Below are 22,204 nucleotides of genomic sequence, written 5' to 3' on the forward strand. Positions count from 1 at the left end.
AGGATTTAAATTAATGGGATTAGGTGGCTGAGCAGACCTCAGACGAGCCTTTAGTAACTTAGCGACCCGTAGCTAAAAACCGGCCAAGTGCGAGTCTGACTCGCGTTCCAAGGGTTCCGTACATTAAGTCCTACTCACGCTTCACTGCACATTTCTGTCATATATTAGGTAAAGAACTATTATGTGTATTTTTTTTTCAAAATTTTGAACCCCAGTAGTTTCGGAGATAATAGGGCCAATGCTTGGACAGACAGACGCACGAGTGATCCTATAAGGGCAAATAAGGGTTCCTTTTTTTCCTTTTGAGGTACGGACAACGCTAGGAAGATTAATGCAATTAGGCCAAAGTTGTTTTAATTTGTATTGGTATATTCTTCATTTCTGGTTTAGAAAAGACAAATCTGTGCATGACATTGACACCGATATCGATTATGTAAAAAGCCATACGTTTCGTCACAAAACGGAAAATCGGAAGTGAATAAATAAATCATTATAAACCAGAATTAAGGATTTGAGCATTTGAGTTCGAGTTTGTATTATCTTTCATCGTTTTGGCACTGGAAAATTAAAGAATGTCTCACTTTAGACCGGGCGGGGTCCGGGCCGGAGCTTCCGGCGCTTACTTTTCTATCACAGATGAGATGACCGGTGATCACGAGATGGTTCAGGTGGAAGCGCCGGAAGCTCCAGCCCGGACCCGACCCGGTCTAACGTGAGTCATCCTTAATCTAAGTAAATGTCCACAATTTTGGCTCAAACGATAGGTGCAAACCAGGGATGTTGCGAACATCCGCATCCGCAACCGCGGAACTTCCGCATTATTTTCAACATCCGCATCTGCATCCGCATGAAATCGATGTGGAGCTTATGCGGATGCGGATGTCGAACAAGTCGGTACAGGAACGTCTTAGCGGCGGCGTAAGTGCTAGGCATGGTATAATAATATACTCCGCCTGGTACTCTCTTCCGAGATTCGCGAATGACCTAACTGGCACTTGCCTACGTCATCATGCTGTTTACAGGTTCTCAAACTTTAAAATGTGGGAGAATTTTAACCAACAGTGAAAATTATTTTAACGGCATTAATTTTAAGTTATTCATGTAGAAACATAGTAAAATAAAACAAATCTATACTGCACTTTTCACTCCTACTCTTACAGTTCCGAATAGAGCAGCCAACCATTTTCGTAACAAAACATTAATTACGAAGCTTACGACGTGAAAAGTTTGGAAAACACTGCGACTGCTGACACTGAGCGAGAAGGAAATAACAATTAACACGCGTTCGACAAGGACGGTGGGTCAGGGACAAAATGGCGGATTGTCAAATGTGACAGCGCTATCCTGTGTTGCCAGTAGTGTAAACAGAATTACCCGAACGTCTGAAATTTCTTTCGTGAATCGGAAGATATTGCTAACGAATAATTAAAAATGACGTGTTATTGTAAAATTTAAGATAAAATACATATAAATGAAAATTATTAAATTATAAAGAAATAAATTAACTTATTAACCATAGATATAATGTACCCATGTAACATGTTATGTTGAAATAAAGTGGCAATGTTATTGTGACGTAGGCAAGTGACACTCTGGGAAGAGAAGACCATGTTTTACTAGCTGTTGCCCGCGACTTCGTACGCGTGGATTTGTATATTGGTGGTTATATATTCTACATTAGCTTAGAACATTATGCAGCAAGAGATTGCGGTAGGACGGTTAATCATTTCTTAATTATTAATATTATACAACGCATGAGACTTGTCTTTCACAACCTACGAAGTTTCAAGCCCCTAACTGAATAAAATTGTCCTCGATGTAATCCCTCTAAACCCCCTTAGAAGATTTTCATGTCCTTTATTTAATAAAACCTACTACCTAACTACCTATTTACGAAGTTTGAAGTTCCTAGCTTTAAATAAAATTTGAACCCTATACAAACTTTCAAACCCTTTTTAACCATTTTAGGGGATGAATTTTTTAAAAGATGCAATTATTTTTCTTGTATTCTAATAATATGCCTTTAAACAACGATTCTAGTCCCGCACTGTTTGTTTGGCCTCCTCTGAAATTACTTTTCTTCTCTTTTGATAAAATACATTTTTACGAAGTTTCAAGTATGTAGCTTTAAATAAAATTTAAACCCTATACAAACTTTCAACCCCCTTTCGACCCTTTAATTAAGAGATGAATTTTTATAAACGCTGAAATTACTTTTCTCGTATTTTAATAATATACCATTTTACAAAGATTCAAGCCTCGTACTCACAAAAATGTTTGATCTCCATACTAAATTTTAACCCTTTTTCACCACCTTGAGGGATGAATTTTCGAAAACACTAAATAAGTTTTCTTCGCTTTTAATAAAATACCTTTTTACGAAGTCTCGAGTTCCTAGCTTAAAATATAATTTGAACCCCATACAAACTTTCAACCCCTTTTTAACCCTTTTAAAGGATGAATTTTTAAAAACGCTGAAATTAGTTTATTGCCCGTTTAAAATAATACCTTTTTACGAAGTTTCAAGTTCCTAGCTTAAAATAAAATTTGAACCCCATACAAACTTACAACCCCTTTTTTAACCCTGTTAGGGGATGAATTTTACAAAACACTGAAATAACTTTTCCTGTCTTCTAATAATATCCCCAAATAGAAAGATTCAAGTCGCGCGTTCGAAAAAATGTTTGATATCCATACAAACTTTCAATCCCTTTTTCACCACCTTAGGGGATGAATTTTCAAAAACGCTGAAATTAGTTTTCTTGTATCTTAATTTAATACCTTTTTGTAAAGTTTCAAGTTCCTAGCTTAAAATAAAATTTGCACCCTAAGACGAACTTTCATCCCCTTTTTAACTCCCTTAGGGGTTGAATTTCCAAAAACGTTGCAATTACTTTTTTTGTAATCGGCTATTATGCCTTTCTAAGAAGTTTCAATGCATTTGTAATGGATTCAAACTTTCAACCCCTTTTTAACCCTGTTAGGGGATGAATTTTACAAAACGCTGAAATTACTTTTCCTGTATTTTAATAATATCCCGAAATACAAAGATTCAAGTCCCGCGTTCGAAAAACTGTTTGATATCCATACAAACTTTCAACCCCTTTTTCACCACCTTAGAGGATGAATATTCAAAAACGCTGAAATCAGTTTTCTTGTATTTTAATAACATATATTTTTACGAAGTTTCAAGTTCCTAGCTTAAAATAAAATTTGAACTCCATACAAACTTTCAACCCCTTTTTAACCCTGTTAGGGGATGAATTTTACAAAACCCTGAAATAATTATTCCTGTCTTCTAATAATATCCCCAAATACAAAGATTCAAGTCCCGCATTCTCAAAAATATTTGATCTCCGTACTAATTTTTAACCCCTTTTTTACCACCATGGGGGATGAATTTTTAAAAACGCTGAAATTAGTTTTCATGTTTTTTAATTTAATACCTTTTTACGAAGTTTCAAGGTCCTAGCTTAAAATAAAATTTGCACCCCAAGACAAAGTTTCATCCCCTTTTTTACCCCCTTAGGGGTTGAATTACCTAAAACTTCGCAATTACTTTTTTTTGTCATCGGCTATTATGCCTTTCTAAAAAGTTTCAAATCATTTGTAATGGATTCAAACTTTTAACCCTGTTAGGGGATGAATTTTCAAAAACGCTGAAATTACTTTTCCCGTCTTATAATAATATCCCTATATACAAAGTTTCAAGTCCAACACTCACAAAAATATTTGATCTCCATACAAACTTTCAACCCCTTTTTCATCACCTTGGGGGACGAATTTTCGAAAACGCAGAAATTAGTTTTCTTGTTTTTTAATATAGTACATTTTTACAAAGTTTCAAATTCCTAGCTTAAAATAAAACTTGCACCCCATACAACCTTTCATCCCCTTTTTAACCCCCTTAGGAGTTGAATTTTTCAAAATCGCTTCTTATCTCTTGTACACTTTATAAATTCAACCTAGTGTGCAAATTTCAACTTTCTAGCTTTTGTAGTTTCGGCTCTGCGTTGATGAATCAGTCAGTCAGTCAGTCAGTCAGGACACTTGCATTTATATATATAGATTAGACCATGGTGCTAGGTAATTTTGTCATTAGTAGTCATTACCTATACCTAACGAAATCGTCTAGATCCAGAAAAGTCGGCCAAGTTACTGTTTATTAAAAATAACGCACTTATATTCTTGCTCAAATACTAAACGTTTCGTTTTTTTAATAAAAAAATACTAAAAATGTAATCTTTGACGTTTTCTAAGTACCTAATCTTGACATCCGCATCCGCATCCGCGGATGTGAGCCTTTAAATATCCGCATCCGCATCCGCATCCGCGGATGTCAAAAAATCTGCATCCGCAACATCCCTGGTGCAAACAGGGCCGGCCAGATACAACCAATAAGCACGCTTATTGGGGATGGGTACGCTTTCAAACAATCACTTTTTCTAGTAGGTACTTATATACCTACTTACTAATGGTGAATTTTAGAATGAACTGACCACATTGACGTATCCAAATGCGAAAGGTCTAGGTTACGTGCGCTCACTGTTCTACAGTTCGTCTTCAAACTTTCTGACCCCAGGGTCACGGCTAGAACTTAGGCCATTACATTACATTATGCTCATGGTCTTGGGCCATTTACTAACGACACGGATTAATTAAGAGAATAGTGGAAGACTGCTTCTCCATACAAACGACAACATTATGGAAAATATTTTCACACAATTTATCGTATGTTAAGCATAGCTATGCCCCTTGACTTTTTTCTATTTTTTGATTAGTACTTATAAGGGTAACATTCCATTTCTGACCGCAGCTGCACTACTGGTACTGAACGCGCCGCTGTTACTGTCAATTTCCATAGTAAAATTGACAGTAGTGCAGCTGCGGTTGGAAATGGACTGTCACCTTCTGATTTAGAAACAAAAAAAACAAATTCCATAGAAATTATGCTCCTAACTCTTATAATAATTAAAAGTATACATACTTAAAGTGTCATTCTATGGAACATGCTATGTAAACAAAAGTCACTAGTATATTCATCATTCCGAGATAATTTCAATGTGGCGGTTTGTTTACTATTAATTATTGCTAGCAAAGTTCCATAGAATGACACTTTAGGTCAGCGGTCGGCAACCCGCGGCCCGCGGGCCGCATGCGGTCCGTGAACCTGTCACTTGTGGCCCGCGAGCCTCCCTGGCTATTTTGTATGTAATATTGACAAACGGCATTGTCTGATAAAGTCATAAATATTATTTTTTCCATACTTAGTATTAATATCCAGAAAGAAAAACGGGGACTACGTTTCTATGAAAAGGGTGGTTACGCGCTGTCGTCCACTTCCTACCTATAGTACCTATTTATTCAGTTCGATGTAATTTAAACCATGTTCCATTTTCAAACAAAGCAAAATCAACTCTATTTCCTACAGTTTAGGTTCAAATTTCAGTGGCAAATTTTGGATGTTTTTTTTGTATGGCTGGGCCCTAGGAGGATATAGTATTGAAAAATATTTCAGACACGCTGGACTCCGTGCCGCCTCTATTTGACTTGGAGGACTGGGCGCGTTGTCGGCGTCCTGGTGATGTGTACTGCGTATTGGAGGCTGCCCTAGTCTCCGGGAATGAGACGACGCTGCAACTGCTAAAGGTATATGTAGCAAAGAATCTCGAGATTTTGTTAACCTTTTAGGCCAAAAGAAACAAAAGACAACGCGACTGCTATAACATTCGTGTCCGCGAAAATGTTAACTGTTATCATCTTGACTACGCCCCCATAAGGCCAACCGAGTATAGTACTTATTCCACTAGAGACGCTTCGAATCGCTGTGCCTGAATGTTTCGGAAACTCATAAGGAACATAATACCCCAAAATAAAATTTTCATTTCATTTGTAAAATGAAGAATTATGATGAAGTGCAAACCAAAACAAGGTGCAGCGAGTCGTAAAATGTAGCCTTAACTTTAATTAGAATTGCATATTAAATAGACACAGTCGACGTAATAGATAGTATATATATATGTGTACCACCTTTATTACCATGCATTAAGGTACAAAATGTAAACATAATCTTTGACGTCTATAATATCGGATAGCTAATACTCTTAGTGATCATTATCTTATTGCATAGCTTTACGGCAAATTTAGCCTTCAATCGTTACTTTAAACAGGTTTATTAATAGATATATTATGTATCAAACAAATGTTTGAAATGCATTAGCTCTTGGTAGGTAGTGCTATTTAGTTAATCACAAGCGTTAAAAAAGATACATTTGAAGGAATAATCTTTTATAATTATTGTACCTATATTTAGTGGTATTAAGTTTATCTCAAGCGTAAAGTTACACCTAAAAAGTTATGTTATGAATGTTATGATGACGGAATAGAACATTAGAAGGAATATTCTTTAATAATAAAATAGCTAGTAATATAGCCGAGGAATCTGACGAGCAAAATTGTAAACAGAAGGATATTTTCATAGTAATTGAGATGAAAGGTAAAAGCTCGCGCGACGGCCTTCCGTTGCAAGATTCGCGCGGCGTGCTTTACTTTTGTTTCTTTCAGTTTTTAGGGTTCCGTAGCCAAATGGCAAATAACGGAACCCTTATGGATTCGTCATGTCTGTCTGTCTGTCCGTCCGTATGTCACAGCCACTTTTTTCCGAAACTATAAGAACTTTACTGTTGAAACTTGGAAAGTAGATGTATTCTGTGAACCGCATTAAGATTTTCACACAAAAATAGAAAAAAAAGAACAAAAAAAATTGGGGGTTCCATACTTAGAACTGAAACTCAACATTTTTTTTTTCATCAAACCCATACGTGTGGGGTATCTATGGATATGTCTTCAAAAATGATATTGAGGTTTCTAATATCATTTTTTTCTAAACTGAATAGTTTGCGCGAGAGACACTTCCAAATTGGTAAAATGTGTCCCCCCCGTAACTTCTAAAATAAGAGAATGATAAAACTAAAAAAAAATATATGATGTATGTATGATGGTGAACGAGTTTGGACGAGATCTAGTAAGTAGTTTTTTTTAATATGTCATAAATCCCGTAAATACGGAACCCTTTATGGGCGAGTCCGACTCGCACTTGGCCGCTTTTTTGGCTTTACGCGCCCACTTAATCATTATTTAGAAAAACGTCAATGTATTTGTTATCAAACGCTCAATGTGGAACCGTGGGATTACATCAAGTCGGCCAGATTACCACATGTTTACGCGAGCGGCCTTCACGCACATCATGCACATTCCGAAGATTAGGGTTAGTATAAGGCCTGAGTGGACGCGCTCGAAGCGGAGCGTTCGGCGGGGCGTGCAGCGTGGCGTCGTAATTTAAGCAGCGTGCACTAAGGCCGCTCCTATACGCTTGCATTTGTATAACATGCATGCCGCACGCCCCGCCCCGCTGCACGCCCAACTCGAGCGTCCACTCAGGCCTTACACTTACACTTATTCCCACTAGTTCTAGTTACCACCTGGTAGCTACTGGGATTTTTTTTCCACCTTTTACCACTGGTAACTACTAGGAATTATAAGTTTACCTATAATGTGACTATGTGTGTTATCTTTAAAAAAAGTTGTGTATTATTTGTTATCATTCGAAAAAGTTGCGTATTCTTTTATTTAAACTTCATTCCACAGAATACAATATCAATCCATAGCACAGAACCCCTAGTGTGCCCTAGTGTAAATTTCATTAATCATTAGATAGCGTGACGAGCGCTCGCGTTTGCATTATGTCTATTTGTGTTGTGTATGGGATTTTGAATAGCGCGCCAAGCGGGACGTTTTGGAAACTCAAATTCCTTAGACACTTAACGCAAACACGTACTTACGTCACGTCACGCTATCGAATGAAATTTACACTAGGGGTACAGGCTTCGTCATAGTTGCTTCACCCAAAAATTAGTATATCCTATCCACACTTCCACAGCATGCTTCTTCAAAAAAAAAAACCAAAAAAAAAACCTGAAACAAGTCTCGTCAAAAATTACCCATTTGCCATTTTCCCAAGCGTTCCAAATATGCCAGCTGCGTTGCCACGATGCATAGCTAAAAGATATTTGTTGGACCCGATAAGAGCCAGCCCGGGGTTCGCAGCCCCTGTCCTTTAAACTTTTGAACGCCAATGACCGATATATCCGCAACGTAGGTTCAACGCCAAAGACGGATTAATCGGTCACATATCACAGAGCAACATAGACCTACGTGTATATGCATAAAGTTCAATTTCAGTTTTGACACTTCGGTGACGTGGCGTCAGCGTGACAGATTTTGTGTTTGACACGGCGTCGAAAAGGTTAACGGCGCCCAATCTGTTGTTTGTTATTATGATAAAATATTAACTTAATCATTAGTAAAATGTCAATGTCTCTAGGATTACATCAAGTTGGCCAGATTACCACATGGTTACGTGAGCGGCCTTAACCCCGTGCGCGGGCGCCGCCGACGCTCGCTGCGCTGGCAAGTGCATGCGCGTTCCTATTAGCCACTTGCACCACCCCACTAACCCGGGGTTAACCAGTTAAACTTGGAGCTACCATGGTTAACAGTACAATTTGACACTGGGTTAACAGTTTAACCGCTTAACCCCGGGTTAGTGGGATGGTGCAAGTGGCGCTTAGTGTTTAGTGCGAGTTTACATTTGTGTAGGGTTTATTTAGGGTTTGTTGAAATGTATCAAGTTAATGATGACTCACGCTAGACCGGACCGGGACCGGGCCGGAGCTTCCGGCGCTTAATTTTCTTTCATCCTTTAATGTGTAAATCGAGCCATGGGCTACGATTATTGTTTGGTGCGAGTTCATACGTTTAGGTAATAGTGGCTAATGTACGAACCCGCACTAAATACTAGGTATCTGTAAACATGATTTAAGCTAAGATTCCTACTAACAAAATAATAATATTGTGTCGTCCTGATACTTACATGTTTACCTTTAGATTAGATGGCGTTAGTCGATAAACTTAAGAAAGAAAAGATTTTTTTTTTCAGGGCGCGTACAATATCTATTATTACACTTTTATTAATATAACGCATAAACGTGACTGAAAATGTCTCCCCTCAGCTAGGTGTCAACTGTCAAGTTACCTTCAGGTATCTTGACGCTGGTCTTCCATGGAGACCTGTCCAAGAGACTTAATCTACACAATATTATATTCTGACATTGATTGCAGGATTACTCCTCACAATCGCTACGCCACTTCAACCGCACGCTAGTCCATCGCGGCGTGTGCGCTACGCGCTGCGAGGCCGAGGGGCAGGCGGAGACCCGCGCGCGGAGCTGCGTCAATGAGGGCCTGCGGCCTTACGGTGTACAGGTAACTATACGAAGGAATTGATGCTTATGGCGAAGGAATTGATATTATTTGCTACGCCACTTCACGTGTGCGCCACGCGCATTGACGTATATCTCAGGACTGGCCTTATGGGCAGTAAGAATGCAGAGGCATGAATGGGGCCAGTACAGCGGTGTGACACCGCTACAACGCGATTGGTTGATGAGTTCGCATCACGCGCGCGATTGGTCGCAACTAGTTGCGTTAGACTGCACGATAACTCGAATTCGTGAGTGACACCGCTGAACTATTTAGTACCATTTTTAGTGCCCGTAAGGCCCGTCCTGAGATATTACTGATACGTCAATGGCCACGCGCTGCAAGGCCAAGGTGCCGTCGGAGGCCTGCGTCAATAAGGGTCTGGTGCGTTACTTTTTTTTCCGCCATAACTAATACTTGCTACTTGGCATGAAAACTTAGTCTGGCGTCTATTTCACAAACTTGACATCTGACACTGATCTGGGTCAGTACCTAATGACCTTTTGTGACCTTTTATGACTTATTTGAAGTGAACATTTTGTCCATATTTGTCCAGGCACAGTTCGACAACACCCGCTCCCTATGTGTGTCAGCAAAACACTCAACTGGTGACGATGCGCGGGCGCTGGCGGTAGTGCTACTTGCGCTGGTGGTGTTGGCTGCTCTGGCTACTGCGACGCATATTATCACTGACCGGTTTGATGTCAAATGTAAGTCGATAAAGGAAGAATATAATCTTCACCGCAATGGAGCAGATGCATTCAATTCCTTTGAGTACCTGTATGCGTTTAATCCTTGTGCCACAGATTAAGATTTTGATAGGAATTTGACCTAGGTGACGTTCGAATTGAATCTGCACCAGCCTGGCACCAGCATTTTTTTATTTTATTTTTTTATATTATAAATGGGCTTACTCATGGCCACAGACTAGCCGAGGCGAAGACGTGGCCTACGATGGAGCGAGTCTGCCCAGAAGGTGCCTGTTCACCCTTGATTTGAAGGTTGCCGGGTTATATGAGCTCGGAAATATAGACGCCGGCAAGGAATTCCATTCCTTGGCAGTGCGCATAAGAGACGAGGAAGCAAAGCGTACCTACATCATCTGTGAAAATATCAACTGTCTATATAGCTATCACGGTTCATGAGATACAGCCTGGTGACAGACAGACAGTATATGGGCAGACGGACAGAGGAGTCTTAGTAATACGGGCACGGAACCCTAAAAAACTTCTGTCGTTATCGTTTCCTATCGTTTTCAGGCCCCAGATTCGTGGTCGCGTTTTCTCTGCGACGCAACTGGCATATCCTGACGTACGACCGCACGAAACCGCGCAGCGACCAGCGGATGAAAGGCGTGGCTTGCATGGAGGGTATCAGGTACACTATACTTACTTATTATCAAAGAGTATATATGTCGGCGGCCGATCGTAAGATCAGGCAGATCGTAATGTTCCTGTGTAATGTTTTGACGATAGTGACATGAAACCAATATATAGGTAGGATAGGTTCGTTAGGTTGCTTTAGATGCCCGAAGGGCAAACTGCCCAGAAATAGGAGCCCCGCGTAGCGGGGCTTCGTCGACTCAGGAAACGGGTCAAAGATTTTCACGTTTCACGATATGCCTAGGAATTTCACGATATACCGATCTTACGATCGGCCGCCGACATATATAGTATCTACCCGAGAGTATGTCAAAGGTATGGTGCGATCTTTTCGAGCGATGGCGCCATAACCTTCGGGTAGAAGGCATTAATTTCAATATTTAACAAATTAACACATATCAGTGAAAGAATAAAGGTCAAAGTCAAATGGCGTTCTAACAGTTTTAATCTTTTGTCAAATGGCAGTAAATGTACTAGTGCTATATAATTTACCATGACAGTAACTCTCTATTCACTCTATTCTCTTTGCTTATTATTAAAAAGCGTTATCATTTGCGTTTTTATCAAGTTTTAACTATGAAAAGCTCAACATCAAGTCATAGAGTTCGCCTGAAGAAATTCTAGATACATAATTAAGAGACTCTTTATCAAGACTTAAAATTAAATGATCGTCTTCAAATGAATTTCTTTTAATCGATAAAGAAATGGTAGTATACCTAAATTAAAGTTTGTAACTGCTGTAACTAATTAAACTTTTCTCTGAATGTAATTTTTAACAAGTGTCTTATGATAGCGAAGTTTCATTATTGCAATTCTAACTCCTTAATTCCAGAGTGATGGGCATGCAATGTGTCATCTTCGCGCACGTATTGCTGCTGACAGGCACCTCATTTATCGACAACCCGCAATTTCTCGAACATGTAAGTAATACCTGACCCCGGTTTTTAGAATAATAAGTCCCATCCACTACCACTTAAAGCCTGACTAGTATGATAATTGTCAAGAGGGCGCTGTTATTCTCATGTATATGGTGACAGTTCAGTAGGTATAGTATGAAAAATTAGTTCCAGTGAAATCCCGCAACATGGCGCGTGATCATATATTCCTGGTCAGGCTTTAAAAAGTCTGGAAATCCTCTGAGTTACCTACTTAATACATGACAACAACTTTACTTCTCTTAGGGCCACTTGCGGTCCAGGGTTAGCCAACTAACTGAGAGGTCGGAGTTAGCTGTTTACAGGGTTAAGCTGCACTGCAAGGATAAGGATCTAATTCCTGGTTTAATCTCACTGAGAAACTCTGAGCATACTTTGATGTGCTCCATTGCCCTTTGGCAGCTGGTTTTTGATTTAATTTTTACTAACTGTTGCCTGCGACATCGTATGTGTGGAATTGTATATTGGTGGTTATACAGGGTGTCCCAAGAAGTATTGATATACTGAAGCTGGGAGGTAGAGGACCTAGACGGCTATCTGAATCACCCCCATGTATGTTCCGCGATTTTTCGTATTTTCGGAGTTATGATTTTTTTTTAATTTTTCACCTATCGCCGAGTACGATGAGATTTTTATTTATGGTGACGTGAATTATTGCGGTAGATGCTTGATTTTTTTTGTGTGCTAAGCTGATAGATAGGCCAATTCAGTATGGTAACATTTACTATCGTTAGATCTCTGAATGGAATTAAAAAAAAAATTTAATGCCAAGAAAGATAAAATTACCCAGTATGTTTTATTTTTCTAAGCGCCCTTGAAGTTGAAGTTGTGAGAAGCAGCTTCAGTATATCACTACTTCTTGGGACACCCTGTATATTCTACATTAGCTTAGAACACACAGAGGCCTTGCAGAGCCCTAGAGGTCCGCGAAGCACACTTTGAGAATGGCTTCCCTAGACGGTCTTCCGCCTTATGCTAAAACTTCCAGATTTACGAGACATTCGCCGGACAAGCAGTAATGAACTCCCCAGTGTGGCTGCAAGCGTTCTTCTGTCTCTCCGGATTCCTGCTGTCCTACTCTACCCTCATTGGCGTCGAGAGCAGCCCCTTCACTCCGCTGAAGGCCCTAGTTGCTGTTGTTAACAGATGGATAAGGTAGTACAATCCTAAAGTTCACTTACGCTCATATCCAAACGTGTCGTTTAGTGGTTAAGGGTTTGCAATCCCAGCAAGCGAATCATGGATAGTTTTATCCACGTGATGAAATAAGGGTCACTTTTTAACACCACGTGATTGAAAGAGACGGACACTGTTTTTATCACGCTGTCACGTAAACATATACGACCATAATATCCGTGCTATTTCAACTAGTACAAAATTATCTGGATCTGAAGAATCAAACGTCTTTTTTGCTAAAATAGCTTTAATGATTTTGAATTAAGTAGGTATTAGATTAAAGTCATTATTTGAACGAGCTTCTAATCCTCTCAGCTATTTGTAAAGCTAATTTAGGTACGAAGCGGAAAAAATCACGTGACTCAAGCTGATTACACCTGACCGAAGCTGAAACTTACCTACTACAAGTGCATTTTTGTGTCGTTTTCAATAAAAACCACCTAAATCACCTAGTTACCGTATGTTACCTACTCTTTTGTAAGCCCCAAGATACAGGCTCAGCCTAGTTTGGTGCTTACCGGACACCTTTGTGATTGCCTACCTATTTTATTATAAATAAATTATTCTTATTCTTATTCTTAAAACGTCACATCATTTCCAGACTAACGCCAGTCGCAGGCATCATGCTCTGGTTCACCATCAGCTGGCTCCCACAGTTAGGCTCCGGGCCTCTGTGGTCCTGGTACGTGGACAGCGAAGCTGAGGCCTGCAGCGAGCGCTGGTGGTACCACATACTGTATATCCACAACCATCTGCCATTGAACAAACTCTGCATGGGACACACTTGGTAAGCTCACAGGGTTGGTGTCTTGTAAGCCCCTATGGGCGTGGTACGTGGTTAGCGAAGCTGAAGCTTGCAGCGAACGCTGGTGGTACCACAACACACAACCATCTGCCATTGAACAAACTCTGCATGGGACACACTTGGTAAGCTCACAGGGTTGGTGTCTTGTAAGCCCCTATGGGCGTGGTCCGTGGTTAGCGAAGCTGAAGCTTGTAGCGAACGCTGGTGGTACCACAACACACAACCATTTGCCATTGAACAAACTCTGCATGGGACACACTTGGTAAGCTCACAGTGCATCATTTTGTTGACCATTAGCTGCTGGGCTAATCTATGGGCGTGGTACGTGGTTAGCGAAGCTGAAGCTTGCAGCGAACGCTGGTGGTACCACAACACAACCATCTGCCATTGAACAAACTCTGCATGGGACACACTTGGTAAGCTCACAGGGTTGGTGTCTTGTAAGCCCCTATGGGCGTGGTACGTGGTTAGCGAAGCTGAAGCTTGCAGCGAACGCTGGTGGTACCACATCACAACCATCTGCCATTGAACAAACTCTGCATGGGACACACTTGGTAAGCTCACAGTGTTGGTTTCTTGTTGCATTTTGTTGACCATTAGCTAAGCCCCTATGGGCGTGGTACGTCGACCGCGAAACTGAGGCCTGCAGCGAGCGCTGGTGGTACCACATCCTGTATATCCACAACCATCTGCCATTGAACAAACTCTGCATGGGACACACTTGGTAAGCTCACAGTGCATCATTTTGTTGACCATTAGCTGCTGGGCTAATCTATGGGCGTGGTCCGTGGTTAGCGAAGCTGAAGCTTGCAGCGAACGCTGGTGGTACCACAACACAACCATCTGCCATTGAACAAAATCTGCATGGGACACACTTGGTAAGCTCACAGTGCATCATTTTGTTGACCATTAGCTGCTGGGCTAATCTATGGGCGCGGTACGTGGTTAGCGAAGCTGAAGCTCGCAGCGAACGCTGGTGGTACCACAACACAACCATCTGCCATTGAACAAACTCTGCATGGGACACACTTGGTAAGCTCACAGTGTTGGTTTCTTGTTGCATTTTGTTGACCATTAGCTAAGCCCCTATGGGCGTGGTACGTGGACAGCGAAACTGAGGCCTGCAGTGAGCGCTGGTGGTACCACATCCTGTATATCCACAACCATCTGCCATTGAACAAACTCTGCATGGGACACACTTGGTAAGCTCACAGTGCATCATTTTGTTGACCATTAGCTGCTGGGCTAATCTATGGGCGTGGTCCGTGGTTAGCGAAGCTGAAGTTTGCAGCGAACGCTGGTGGTATCGCAACACAACCATTTGCCATTGAACAAACTCTGCATGGGACACACTTGGTAAGCTCACAGGGTTGGTGTCTTGTAAGCCCCTATGGGCGTGGTACGTGGTTAGCGAAGCTGAAGCTTGCAGCGAACGCTGGTGGTACCACATCACAACCATCTGGCATTGAACAAAATCTGCATGGGACACACTTGGTAAGCTCACAGTGCATAATTTAATGACCATTAGCTGCTGGGCTAATCTATGAGCGTGGTACGTGGTTAGCGAAGCTGAAGTTTGCAGCGAGCGCTGCTGGTACCACAACACGACCATCTGCCATTGAACAAACTCTGTATAGGACACACTTGGTAAGCTCTCGGGGTTGGTTTCTTGTTGCATCATTACCTTAGCAGCTGGGCTAAGCCCATATGGGCGTGGTACGTGGTTAGCGAAGCTGAGGCCTGCAGCGGGCGCTGGTGGTACCACATCCTGTACGTCCACAACCATCTGCCGTTGAACAAACTCTGCATGGGACACACTTGGTAAGCTCACAGGGTTGGTGTCTTGTAAGCCCCTATGGGCGTGGTACGTGGTTAGCGAAGCTGAAGCTTGCAGCGAACGCTGGTGGTACCACATCACAACCATCTGCCATTGAACAAACTCTGCATGGGACACACTTGGTAAGCTCTCAGGGTTGGTTTCTTGTTGCATCATTAGCAGCTGGGCTAAGCCCCTATGGGCGTGGTACGTGGTTAGCGAAGCTGAGTCCTGCAGCGAGCGCTGGTGGTACCACATCCTGTACGTCCACAACCATCTGCCATTGAACAAACTCTGCATGGGACACACTTGGTAAGCTCACAGTGCATCATTTTGTTGACCATTAGCAGCAGGGTTAAGCCCCTATGGGCGTGGTACATGGTTAGCGAAGCTGAGGCCTGCAGCGAGCGCTGGTGGTACCACATACTGTATGTCCACAACCATCTGCCATTGAACAAACTCTGCATGGGACACACTTGGTAAGCTCACAGGGTTGGTGTCTTGTAAGCCCCTATGGGCGTGGTCCGTGGTTAGCGAAGCTGAAGCTTGTAGCGAACGCTGGTGGTACCACAACACACAACCATTTGCCATTGAACAAACTCTGCATGGGACACACTTGGTAAGCTCACAGTGCATCATTTTGTTGACCATTAGCTGCTGGGCTAATCTATGGGCGTGGTACGTGGTTAGCGAAGCTGAAGCTTGCAGCGAACGCTGGTGGTACCACAACACAACCATCTGCCATTGAACAAACTCTGCATGGGACACACTTATCAGCCAATATTTATTACTGGATTTAGACATCTCCTGAGAACATCCATTAAATCCTTTAACATCCCAAATCAATAGAACAGTTGTAATCTTCACTATTTTACGAAAGTCAAAGAAAGACCAGGTGTTGAAAGGCCATGTCAAGAGCACCCTAAACCGGCGAGCATGTATGACGAATGTTATGAAAGTAACGGTAGCGAGGTATGTCAGGATCGTAGCAAGTGGAAATCCGTGGTCTCTGCCTACCCCTCCGGGAAATAGGCGTGATTATATGTATGTATTGTATGAGTAAACTCACAAATTCTAAGTAATTATAGGCAGTGATCGTTAATTTTCCAGCAATTTTGGTGCAGCATAGTAAAAATAAAGGATATTCTTCATTTTTTTTCTAGGGAAAGGATTGGTTAAGGTTAATATTACTGTTATTAACCCTAATTATCTATTCCACCTAGAGTAGGGTATACCTACAGATGCTTTTAACCAAAAATGCTGCACCAAAATTGCTGGAAAATTAACGATCACTGGTTATAGGTAAGCCCTTACAGCCAATCTCGTGGTCAGACTCATTTCTCTTTTGAACCTGCCAGGTACCTAGCAGTAGACATGCAGCTCCATATCCTCGGCATGCTGTTACTGCTGGTGTTGGTGCGCTACCGGAGCGTGGCGCTGCCGATCCTGGGGATATTGCTGGCGTGCTCGGCCGGCGCGGCTGGCTTCGTGGTCTACTGGTATCAGCTGACGCCGATCATCACTGCGCAAAGTCCTGAGTAAGTTAATACCAGTTTTATGTTTTAAGATAAGATAAGATAACTTGATTGTAAAAAAAAATGTGTGTTTGTTTGTTGTTTTCTTTATTGTGAGTGTTTTGATGAACTTTGCTTACTAGGATACTGTAGTATCAGACTGGTTTAGGTCCTTTGTTTCCATGAAGTAACTTATCGATTCAAATATCGGCTTGCTAGTACAGACTACAGACGCCATCAGATATATTGGAGCGGCCAAGGTGTTCACAATATCTGACCACGCACTTTAATGCCCTGACAATAGAGGCGTGCTCAGATATTTGTGAACACCTTAGCCGCTCGGATGTATTTGATGGCGACTGTACATGTTTTAGAAAGTATAAAGTAGCGTTTGTAAGTAAAGTTCTAATGGTTTGCTCTAACCATACCTATAGAGGTAAATATTTCGTCGCAACAACGTAAGTATTCTGCATACGCTCATGATGAATCGCCTCTCCGCTATCTGCTGTGGGGCTTGTGGGGAAATTCTGGAGTCCTCAGCCTGACAGTCTTGAAAAAGCATTGCTCGGCTATTCAGTCTGGTAATCATGTGAGTCAGAATTATTTTAGCAAGGCTAAAAATTTGTCTAAATGGAAAAATCTCCAGTATAGAGCGACTAAAGGATGACTCACGCTAGACCGGGCCGGGCCCGGGCCGAGGCGTCCGATATGTCCTTTTCTATGACGGCTGGCCATAGAAAACGGAGCTCCGGAAGCCCGGACCGGTCAAGCGTGAGTCGTCCTTTATGGTGTTCACGAACCTCAAACAGTTTTCAACATCACTACATAGTATAAAACAAAGTCGCTTCCCGCTGTCTGTTTGCCCTGCTATGTATGCTTAGATCTTTTAAACCACGCAACGGAGTTTGATGCGGTTTTTAGGGTTCCGTACCAAAAGGGTAAAAACGGGACCCTATTACTAAGACTCCGCTGTCCGTCCGTCCGTCCGTCCGTCTGTCACCAGGCTGTATCTCACGAACCGTGATAGCTAGACAGTTGAAATTTTCACAGATGATGTATTTCTGTTGCCGCTATAACAACAAATACTAAAAACAGAATAAAATAAAGATTTAAGTGGGGCTCCCATACAACAAACGTGATTTTTGACCGAAGTTAAGCAACGTCGGGCGGGGTCAGTACTTGGATGGGTGACCGTTTTTTTGCTTGTTTTGCTCTATTTTTTGTTGATGGTGCGGAACCCTCCGTGCGCGAGTCCGACTCGCACTTGGCCGGTTTTTTTTTAATAGGTAGAGTGATTCAAGAGGAAGGCTTATGTATAATTTGTTAACCTATTCGAAGTCGAGGCGGGTCGCTAGTTCTTAATAATCTAGTGTTTCATTCACAGAGACCTCCGTACTCTCTTCTCCAAATCCTTGATTCTGCCGAAGCTGTACCTGCCGATGTGGATGAACCTGGCGGGCTACGCGTGCGGAATGGCGGCGGCGTTCGTGCTGTATGAGATCCAGAGGAAAGGCATCAAGCTTAGAGACAGCAAGGTAAACTGGGACTCGTAAATATAAAAAAAAAAAAAAAAAAAATCTGTTTATTTTCAATCAAGATGTTAGTTGTACAATCAATCTCAGTTACAATCTCTATATTTGGATTATTTTTTTCATTCATGTCCGCTAATGATTAATCAAAATAAAACAACACAAAGCTTCGATTAGTAGCGATGACAAGAAAACATTAACTACTAAGACATAATATGAACATATTGAAATAGGGCTATAGCTTGATATGTTTTGATATTTCAATAGTTTTTAAGATCATAATAAATGTAACAATTCAATGAAGAAAACATGCGTTTGTATGAGACAATGCGTGTTCAACATGTGTGAAACAGGTGTGAAAAGTTTCCATAATAACGAAATTTTGCATTTGCAAAATTTTCGGAATCTCCTCTCAATTTTACCTATATGCAGTACGAAAATAGATTTTTGTAAGATTTCAACACATTCAAGCCTAGAATAAACTTAAAAGTGGAAAAAAAGGGACCCTAGCCCTTTGACACATATGGTGAAAGAATTTGCTGGCTATGGATGAGGTCTTGGTGGCTTAGATGGCAGAGCGCTGGAGTAAGTATCGATCCAAGGGTCGTGAGTTTAAGTCTCACCCAAGACAGTAATTTTCCACTTGAGACAGGCTTAATAGCATCGTTCGCAGACGTTTCTGCTTGTTAAAATCACTACATAGTATAAAACAAAGTCGCTTCCCGCTGTCTGTCTGTCCCTATGTATGCTTAGATCTTTAAAACAACGCAAAGGATTTTGATGCGGTTTTTTTAATGGATAGAGTGATTCAAGAGGAAGGTTTATGTATAATTTGTTAAGTTGTTAACCCGTGCGAAGCTGGGGTGTTTCGCTAGTTAAATTATATTATCATTTTTAAATCGTCAGTCAAATTATACAAACACGAACTCGTCTCAGGGTTGTTCTAGTTAAAACCTTGATAAGATGGTATTTTCCAGCTCTTCAACCTAATCTTCCACCTGTCCCTACCCGTGGGCACAGTGGTCGTGTGGCTGGGTGTGTCGTTCCTCCGAGAAGAGACCCCACCACGGTGGGCCGCTATCGCCTACAGCGCGCTCGACCGTCCGCTCGTCGCCATCTGCTTCGCTATCTTCATGCTTGGCTGTGTCACTAAATGCAAATGTGAGTAAATAGTTATTTACGATACACGTGCGGAAAAGAGAAATTCCTATTCGCACGTGTATCGTACAACGTTTTACAGTACATATGGCACTTTAAACTTTTGACATACGAAGTGCTCCGCACTAGTTCGGGAATGTAGCACCATATGTATTGTAAAATAAATTATGCCAAAACACTTATACTGTTAATAACATAGTAAATACATAACTATCTCTTAGGATCTTTATTTATCTTTACATAGGTATAGATAAAAAAAACCTGATACATACTAATTTACATAGGTTGGGTTTAAAAAAATCCTGATACTATGTTGTAAGGACGGTAACTTAATTGTCTGCGAATATGTCTGCATTTTGGACTGTAGCTAAAATAAATATTAGGGGACATCTTACACTGATCAACCTAGCCCCAAATTAACACATTCAGTGCAGAAAACCCGACTATCGGGTATTTCATGATTTCGTTCCGGACGACCCGATAGTCGGGATCGTGGTACTACAGCTTTATATGACGAAATTGTTGTGGCCTGGTGCGGATGTCTTGTTTGGCTGGGTGGCAATTAATGTGTTAAGCATATTTAGCTTGTACTATGAGTGTTAGGCGACGATACACATATGTACCTACTTATTTAAGTACATACATATATACATAGAAAACATCCATGACTCAGGAACAAATATTTGTGTTCATCACATAAATAAATGCCCTTACCGGGATTCGAACCTAGGACCATCGGCTTCGCAGGCAGGGTCACTACCCACTAGGCCAGACCAGTCGCCAGTGAGATAGAGTAATAATATTAATATAATGTGTAGACTAATATGCCAGTACGAGCGAGATGCATAGAAAGTACACGCACACTAGCGATTCATATGTCAGTGTCATGTCAGTGACAAGCTCGTGGTAAGGCTACAGTTAACAGTGTGACCTTGTTTCAGCGGCTCTACGCTCCATGTTTGCGTGGAAAGGCTTCCATACACTCGGGAGACTGTCCTACTGCGTGTTCCTCACGCACTTTGTCATCCTACGAGTCCTGGTCACCAGTAACCCGCAGCTTGGTCACCCTACTACACTATCTTTGGTAAGATAGTGTTCTAAGATTGGTCCTAAGGTCGATGCATGTGTACTTGTGTAGTGAAGTTTCTGTACACCTGTTTCTTGTTTCTGACGTACTTTGTCATCCTACGTGTCCTGGTTTTATGAGGGTGTCCTGGTCACCAGCAACCCGCAGCTTGGTCACCCTACTACACTATCTTTGGTAAGATAATGTTCTAAGATTGGTCCTAAGGTCGATGCATGTGTACTTGTGTAGGGAAGTTTCTGTACACCTGAGAGATAGTCTTATCGCTTGTTTCTGACGTACTTTGTCATCCTACGTGTCCTGGTCACCAGTAACCCGCAGCTTGGTCACCCTACTACACTATCTTTGGTAAGATACTGTTTTTTTGGTCATGTTTGTGTAGCGAAGCTTCTGGACACCCGGGAGACAGTTTTTATAATGGCACGTCCACACTCTGTCGCTACAAAGTGTGTGCAGAGTTTAGAACGATACTCAATCCTTCATTCTCTTGCAGATATCGTTGCTAATAAGTTAATAATGGCATCTGTGTTGTCGCACCTGGCAGCTGTCCCTCTGTGTCTGCTGGCTGAACTGCCAGCTACCGAATTGTTCAAGGCTTTGACTCTTAAATCCTTTGCTCTATTTCAGATATCGCTGCTAATAACTGCATCTGTGTTGTCGCACCTGGCAGCTGTTCCTCTGTGTCTGCTGGCTGAGTTGCCGGCTATAGAGCTGTTTAAGGCTTTCACGGAGAAGGAGCGGGTACCAGCGCCGGTGGACTTGGGCCTTGTGGTCACCAAACGGGCTGAGATTGCTTGAGTTTCGCTTGATAATATATTTTACTCAAACTTCCTAAGTCAAATTAACGTTTTTCTCGAACAACGAAAAAAAATGATAATTAATTCATCGACAAAGCAGCGATTGCTTAGTTTCAGTAATCAAAATCAGATGGTCCCGTACCTCAAAAGGAAAAAACGGAACCCTTAAAGCATCACTCGTGCGTCTGTCTGTCTGTCCGACCATTAGAGATGTGCAGTCAAGCGTGAGTCGGACTTAATGTACGGAACCCTTGGAACACGAGTCCCACTCTCATTTGGCCGGGTTTTTTCCTACGATTGAAAATCAAAGAAATATACACTCGTGGACGGAATAGTCCCTATGACGGAATTAGCCACATTGCCCTTACATATAATTTACTAAGGACAAAAATCGAAGTGATTTCACCAGTTATGTAAATACTTATTTATAGGTTAGTTAATATATTTAACATAAGTTTTATACGTGAGTAATATTATTCAAAAGAAGTAGGTACCTACAGTCAAATAATTTATTTTCCGCACCATTTCGTAGGTACCTTGTCACAGTGACAATCAATATGAAAGTCGCTAGAGACCTCATACTATTGTCACTGTGACAAGGTACAATAAAGTACTGAAATTAAATTCCTTGACCGTTTCTTACGTAACAATGATTTTTATGTCTCATAGCGCGTAACTGATTTAATA

The 22,204-nt window shown here is 41.5% G+C and overlaps 1 protein-coding gene across 1 annotated transcript; it reads left to right on the forward strand.

The window, feature by feature from the left end:
* The first annotated feature begins 572 nt into the window (after positions 1 to 572).
* On the forward strand, positions 573 to 21,518 carry LOC134655471 (nose resistant to fluoxetine protein 6-like). The gene is made up of 14 exons (XM_063510935.1): positions 573 to 668; positions 5,491 to 5,649; positions 9,181 to 9,324; positions 9,360 to 9,438; positions 9,852 to 10,031; positions 10,581 to 10,698; positions 11,536 to 11,623; positions 12,627 to 12,793; positions 13,416 to 13,601; positions 16,794 to 16,973; positions 18,334 to 18,484; positions 19,456 to 19,639; positions 20,578 to 20,720; positions 21,348 to 21,518. Exons 1-14 carry the CDS (start codon positions 573 to 575, stop codon positions 21,516 to 21,518), a joined length of 2,046 nt encoding a protein of 681 aa, XP_063367005.1.
* Positions 21,519 to 22,204: the final 686 nt, after the last annotated feature.

The sequence above is a fragment of the Cydia amplana genome, chromosome 16 (assembly GCF_948474715.1).
Source record: "Cydia amplana chromosome 16, ilCydAmpl1.1, whole genome shotgun sequence".
Taxonomy (NCBI): Eukaryota; Metazoa; Arthropoda; class Insecta; order Lepidoptera; family Tortricidae; genus Cydia; species Cydia amplana.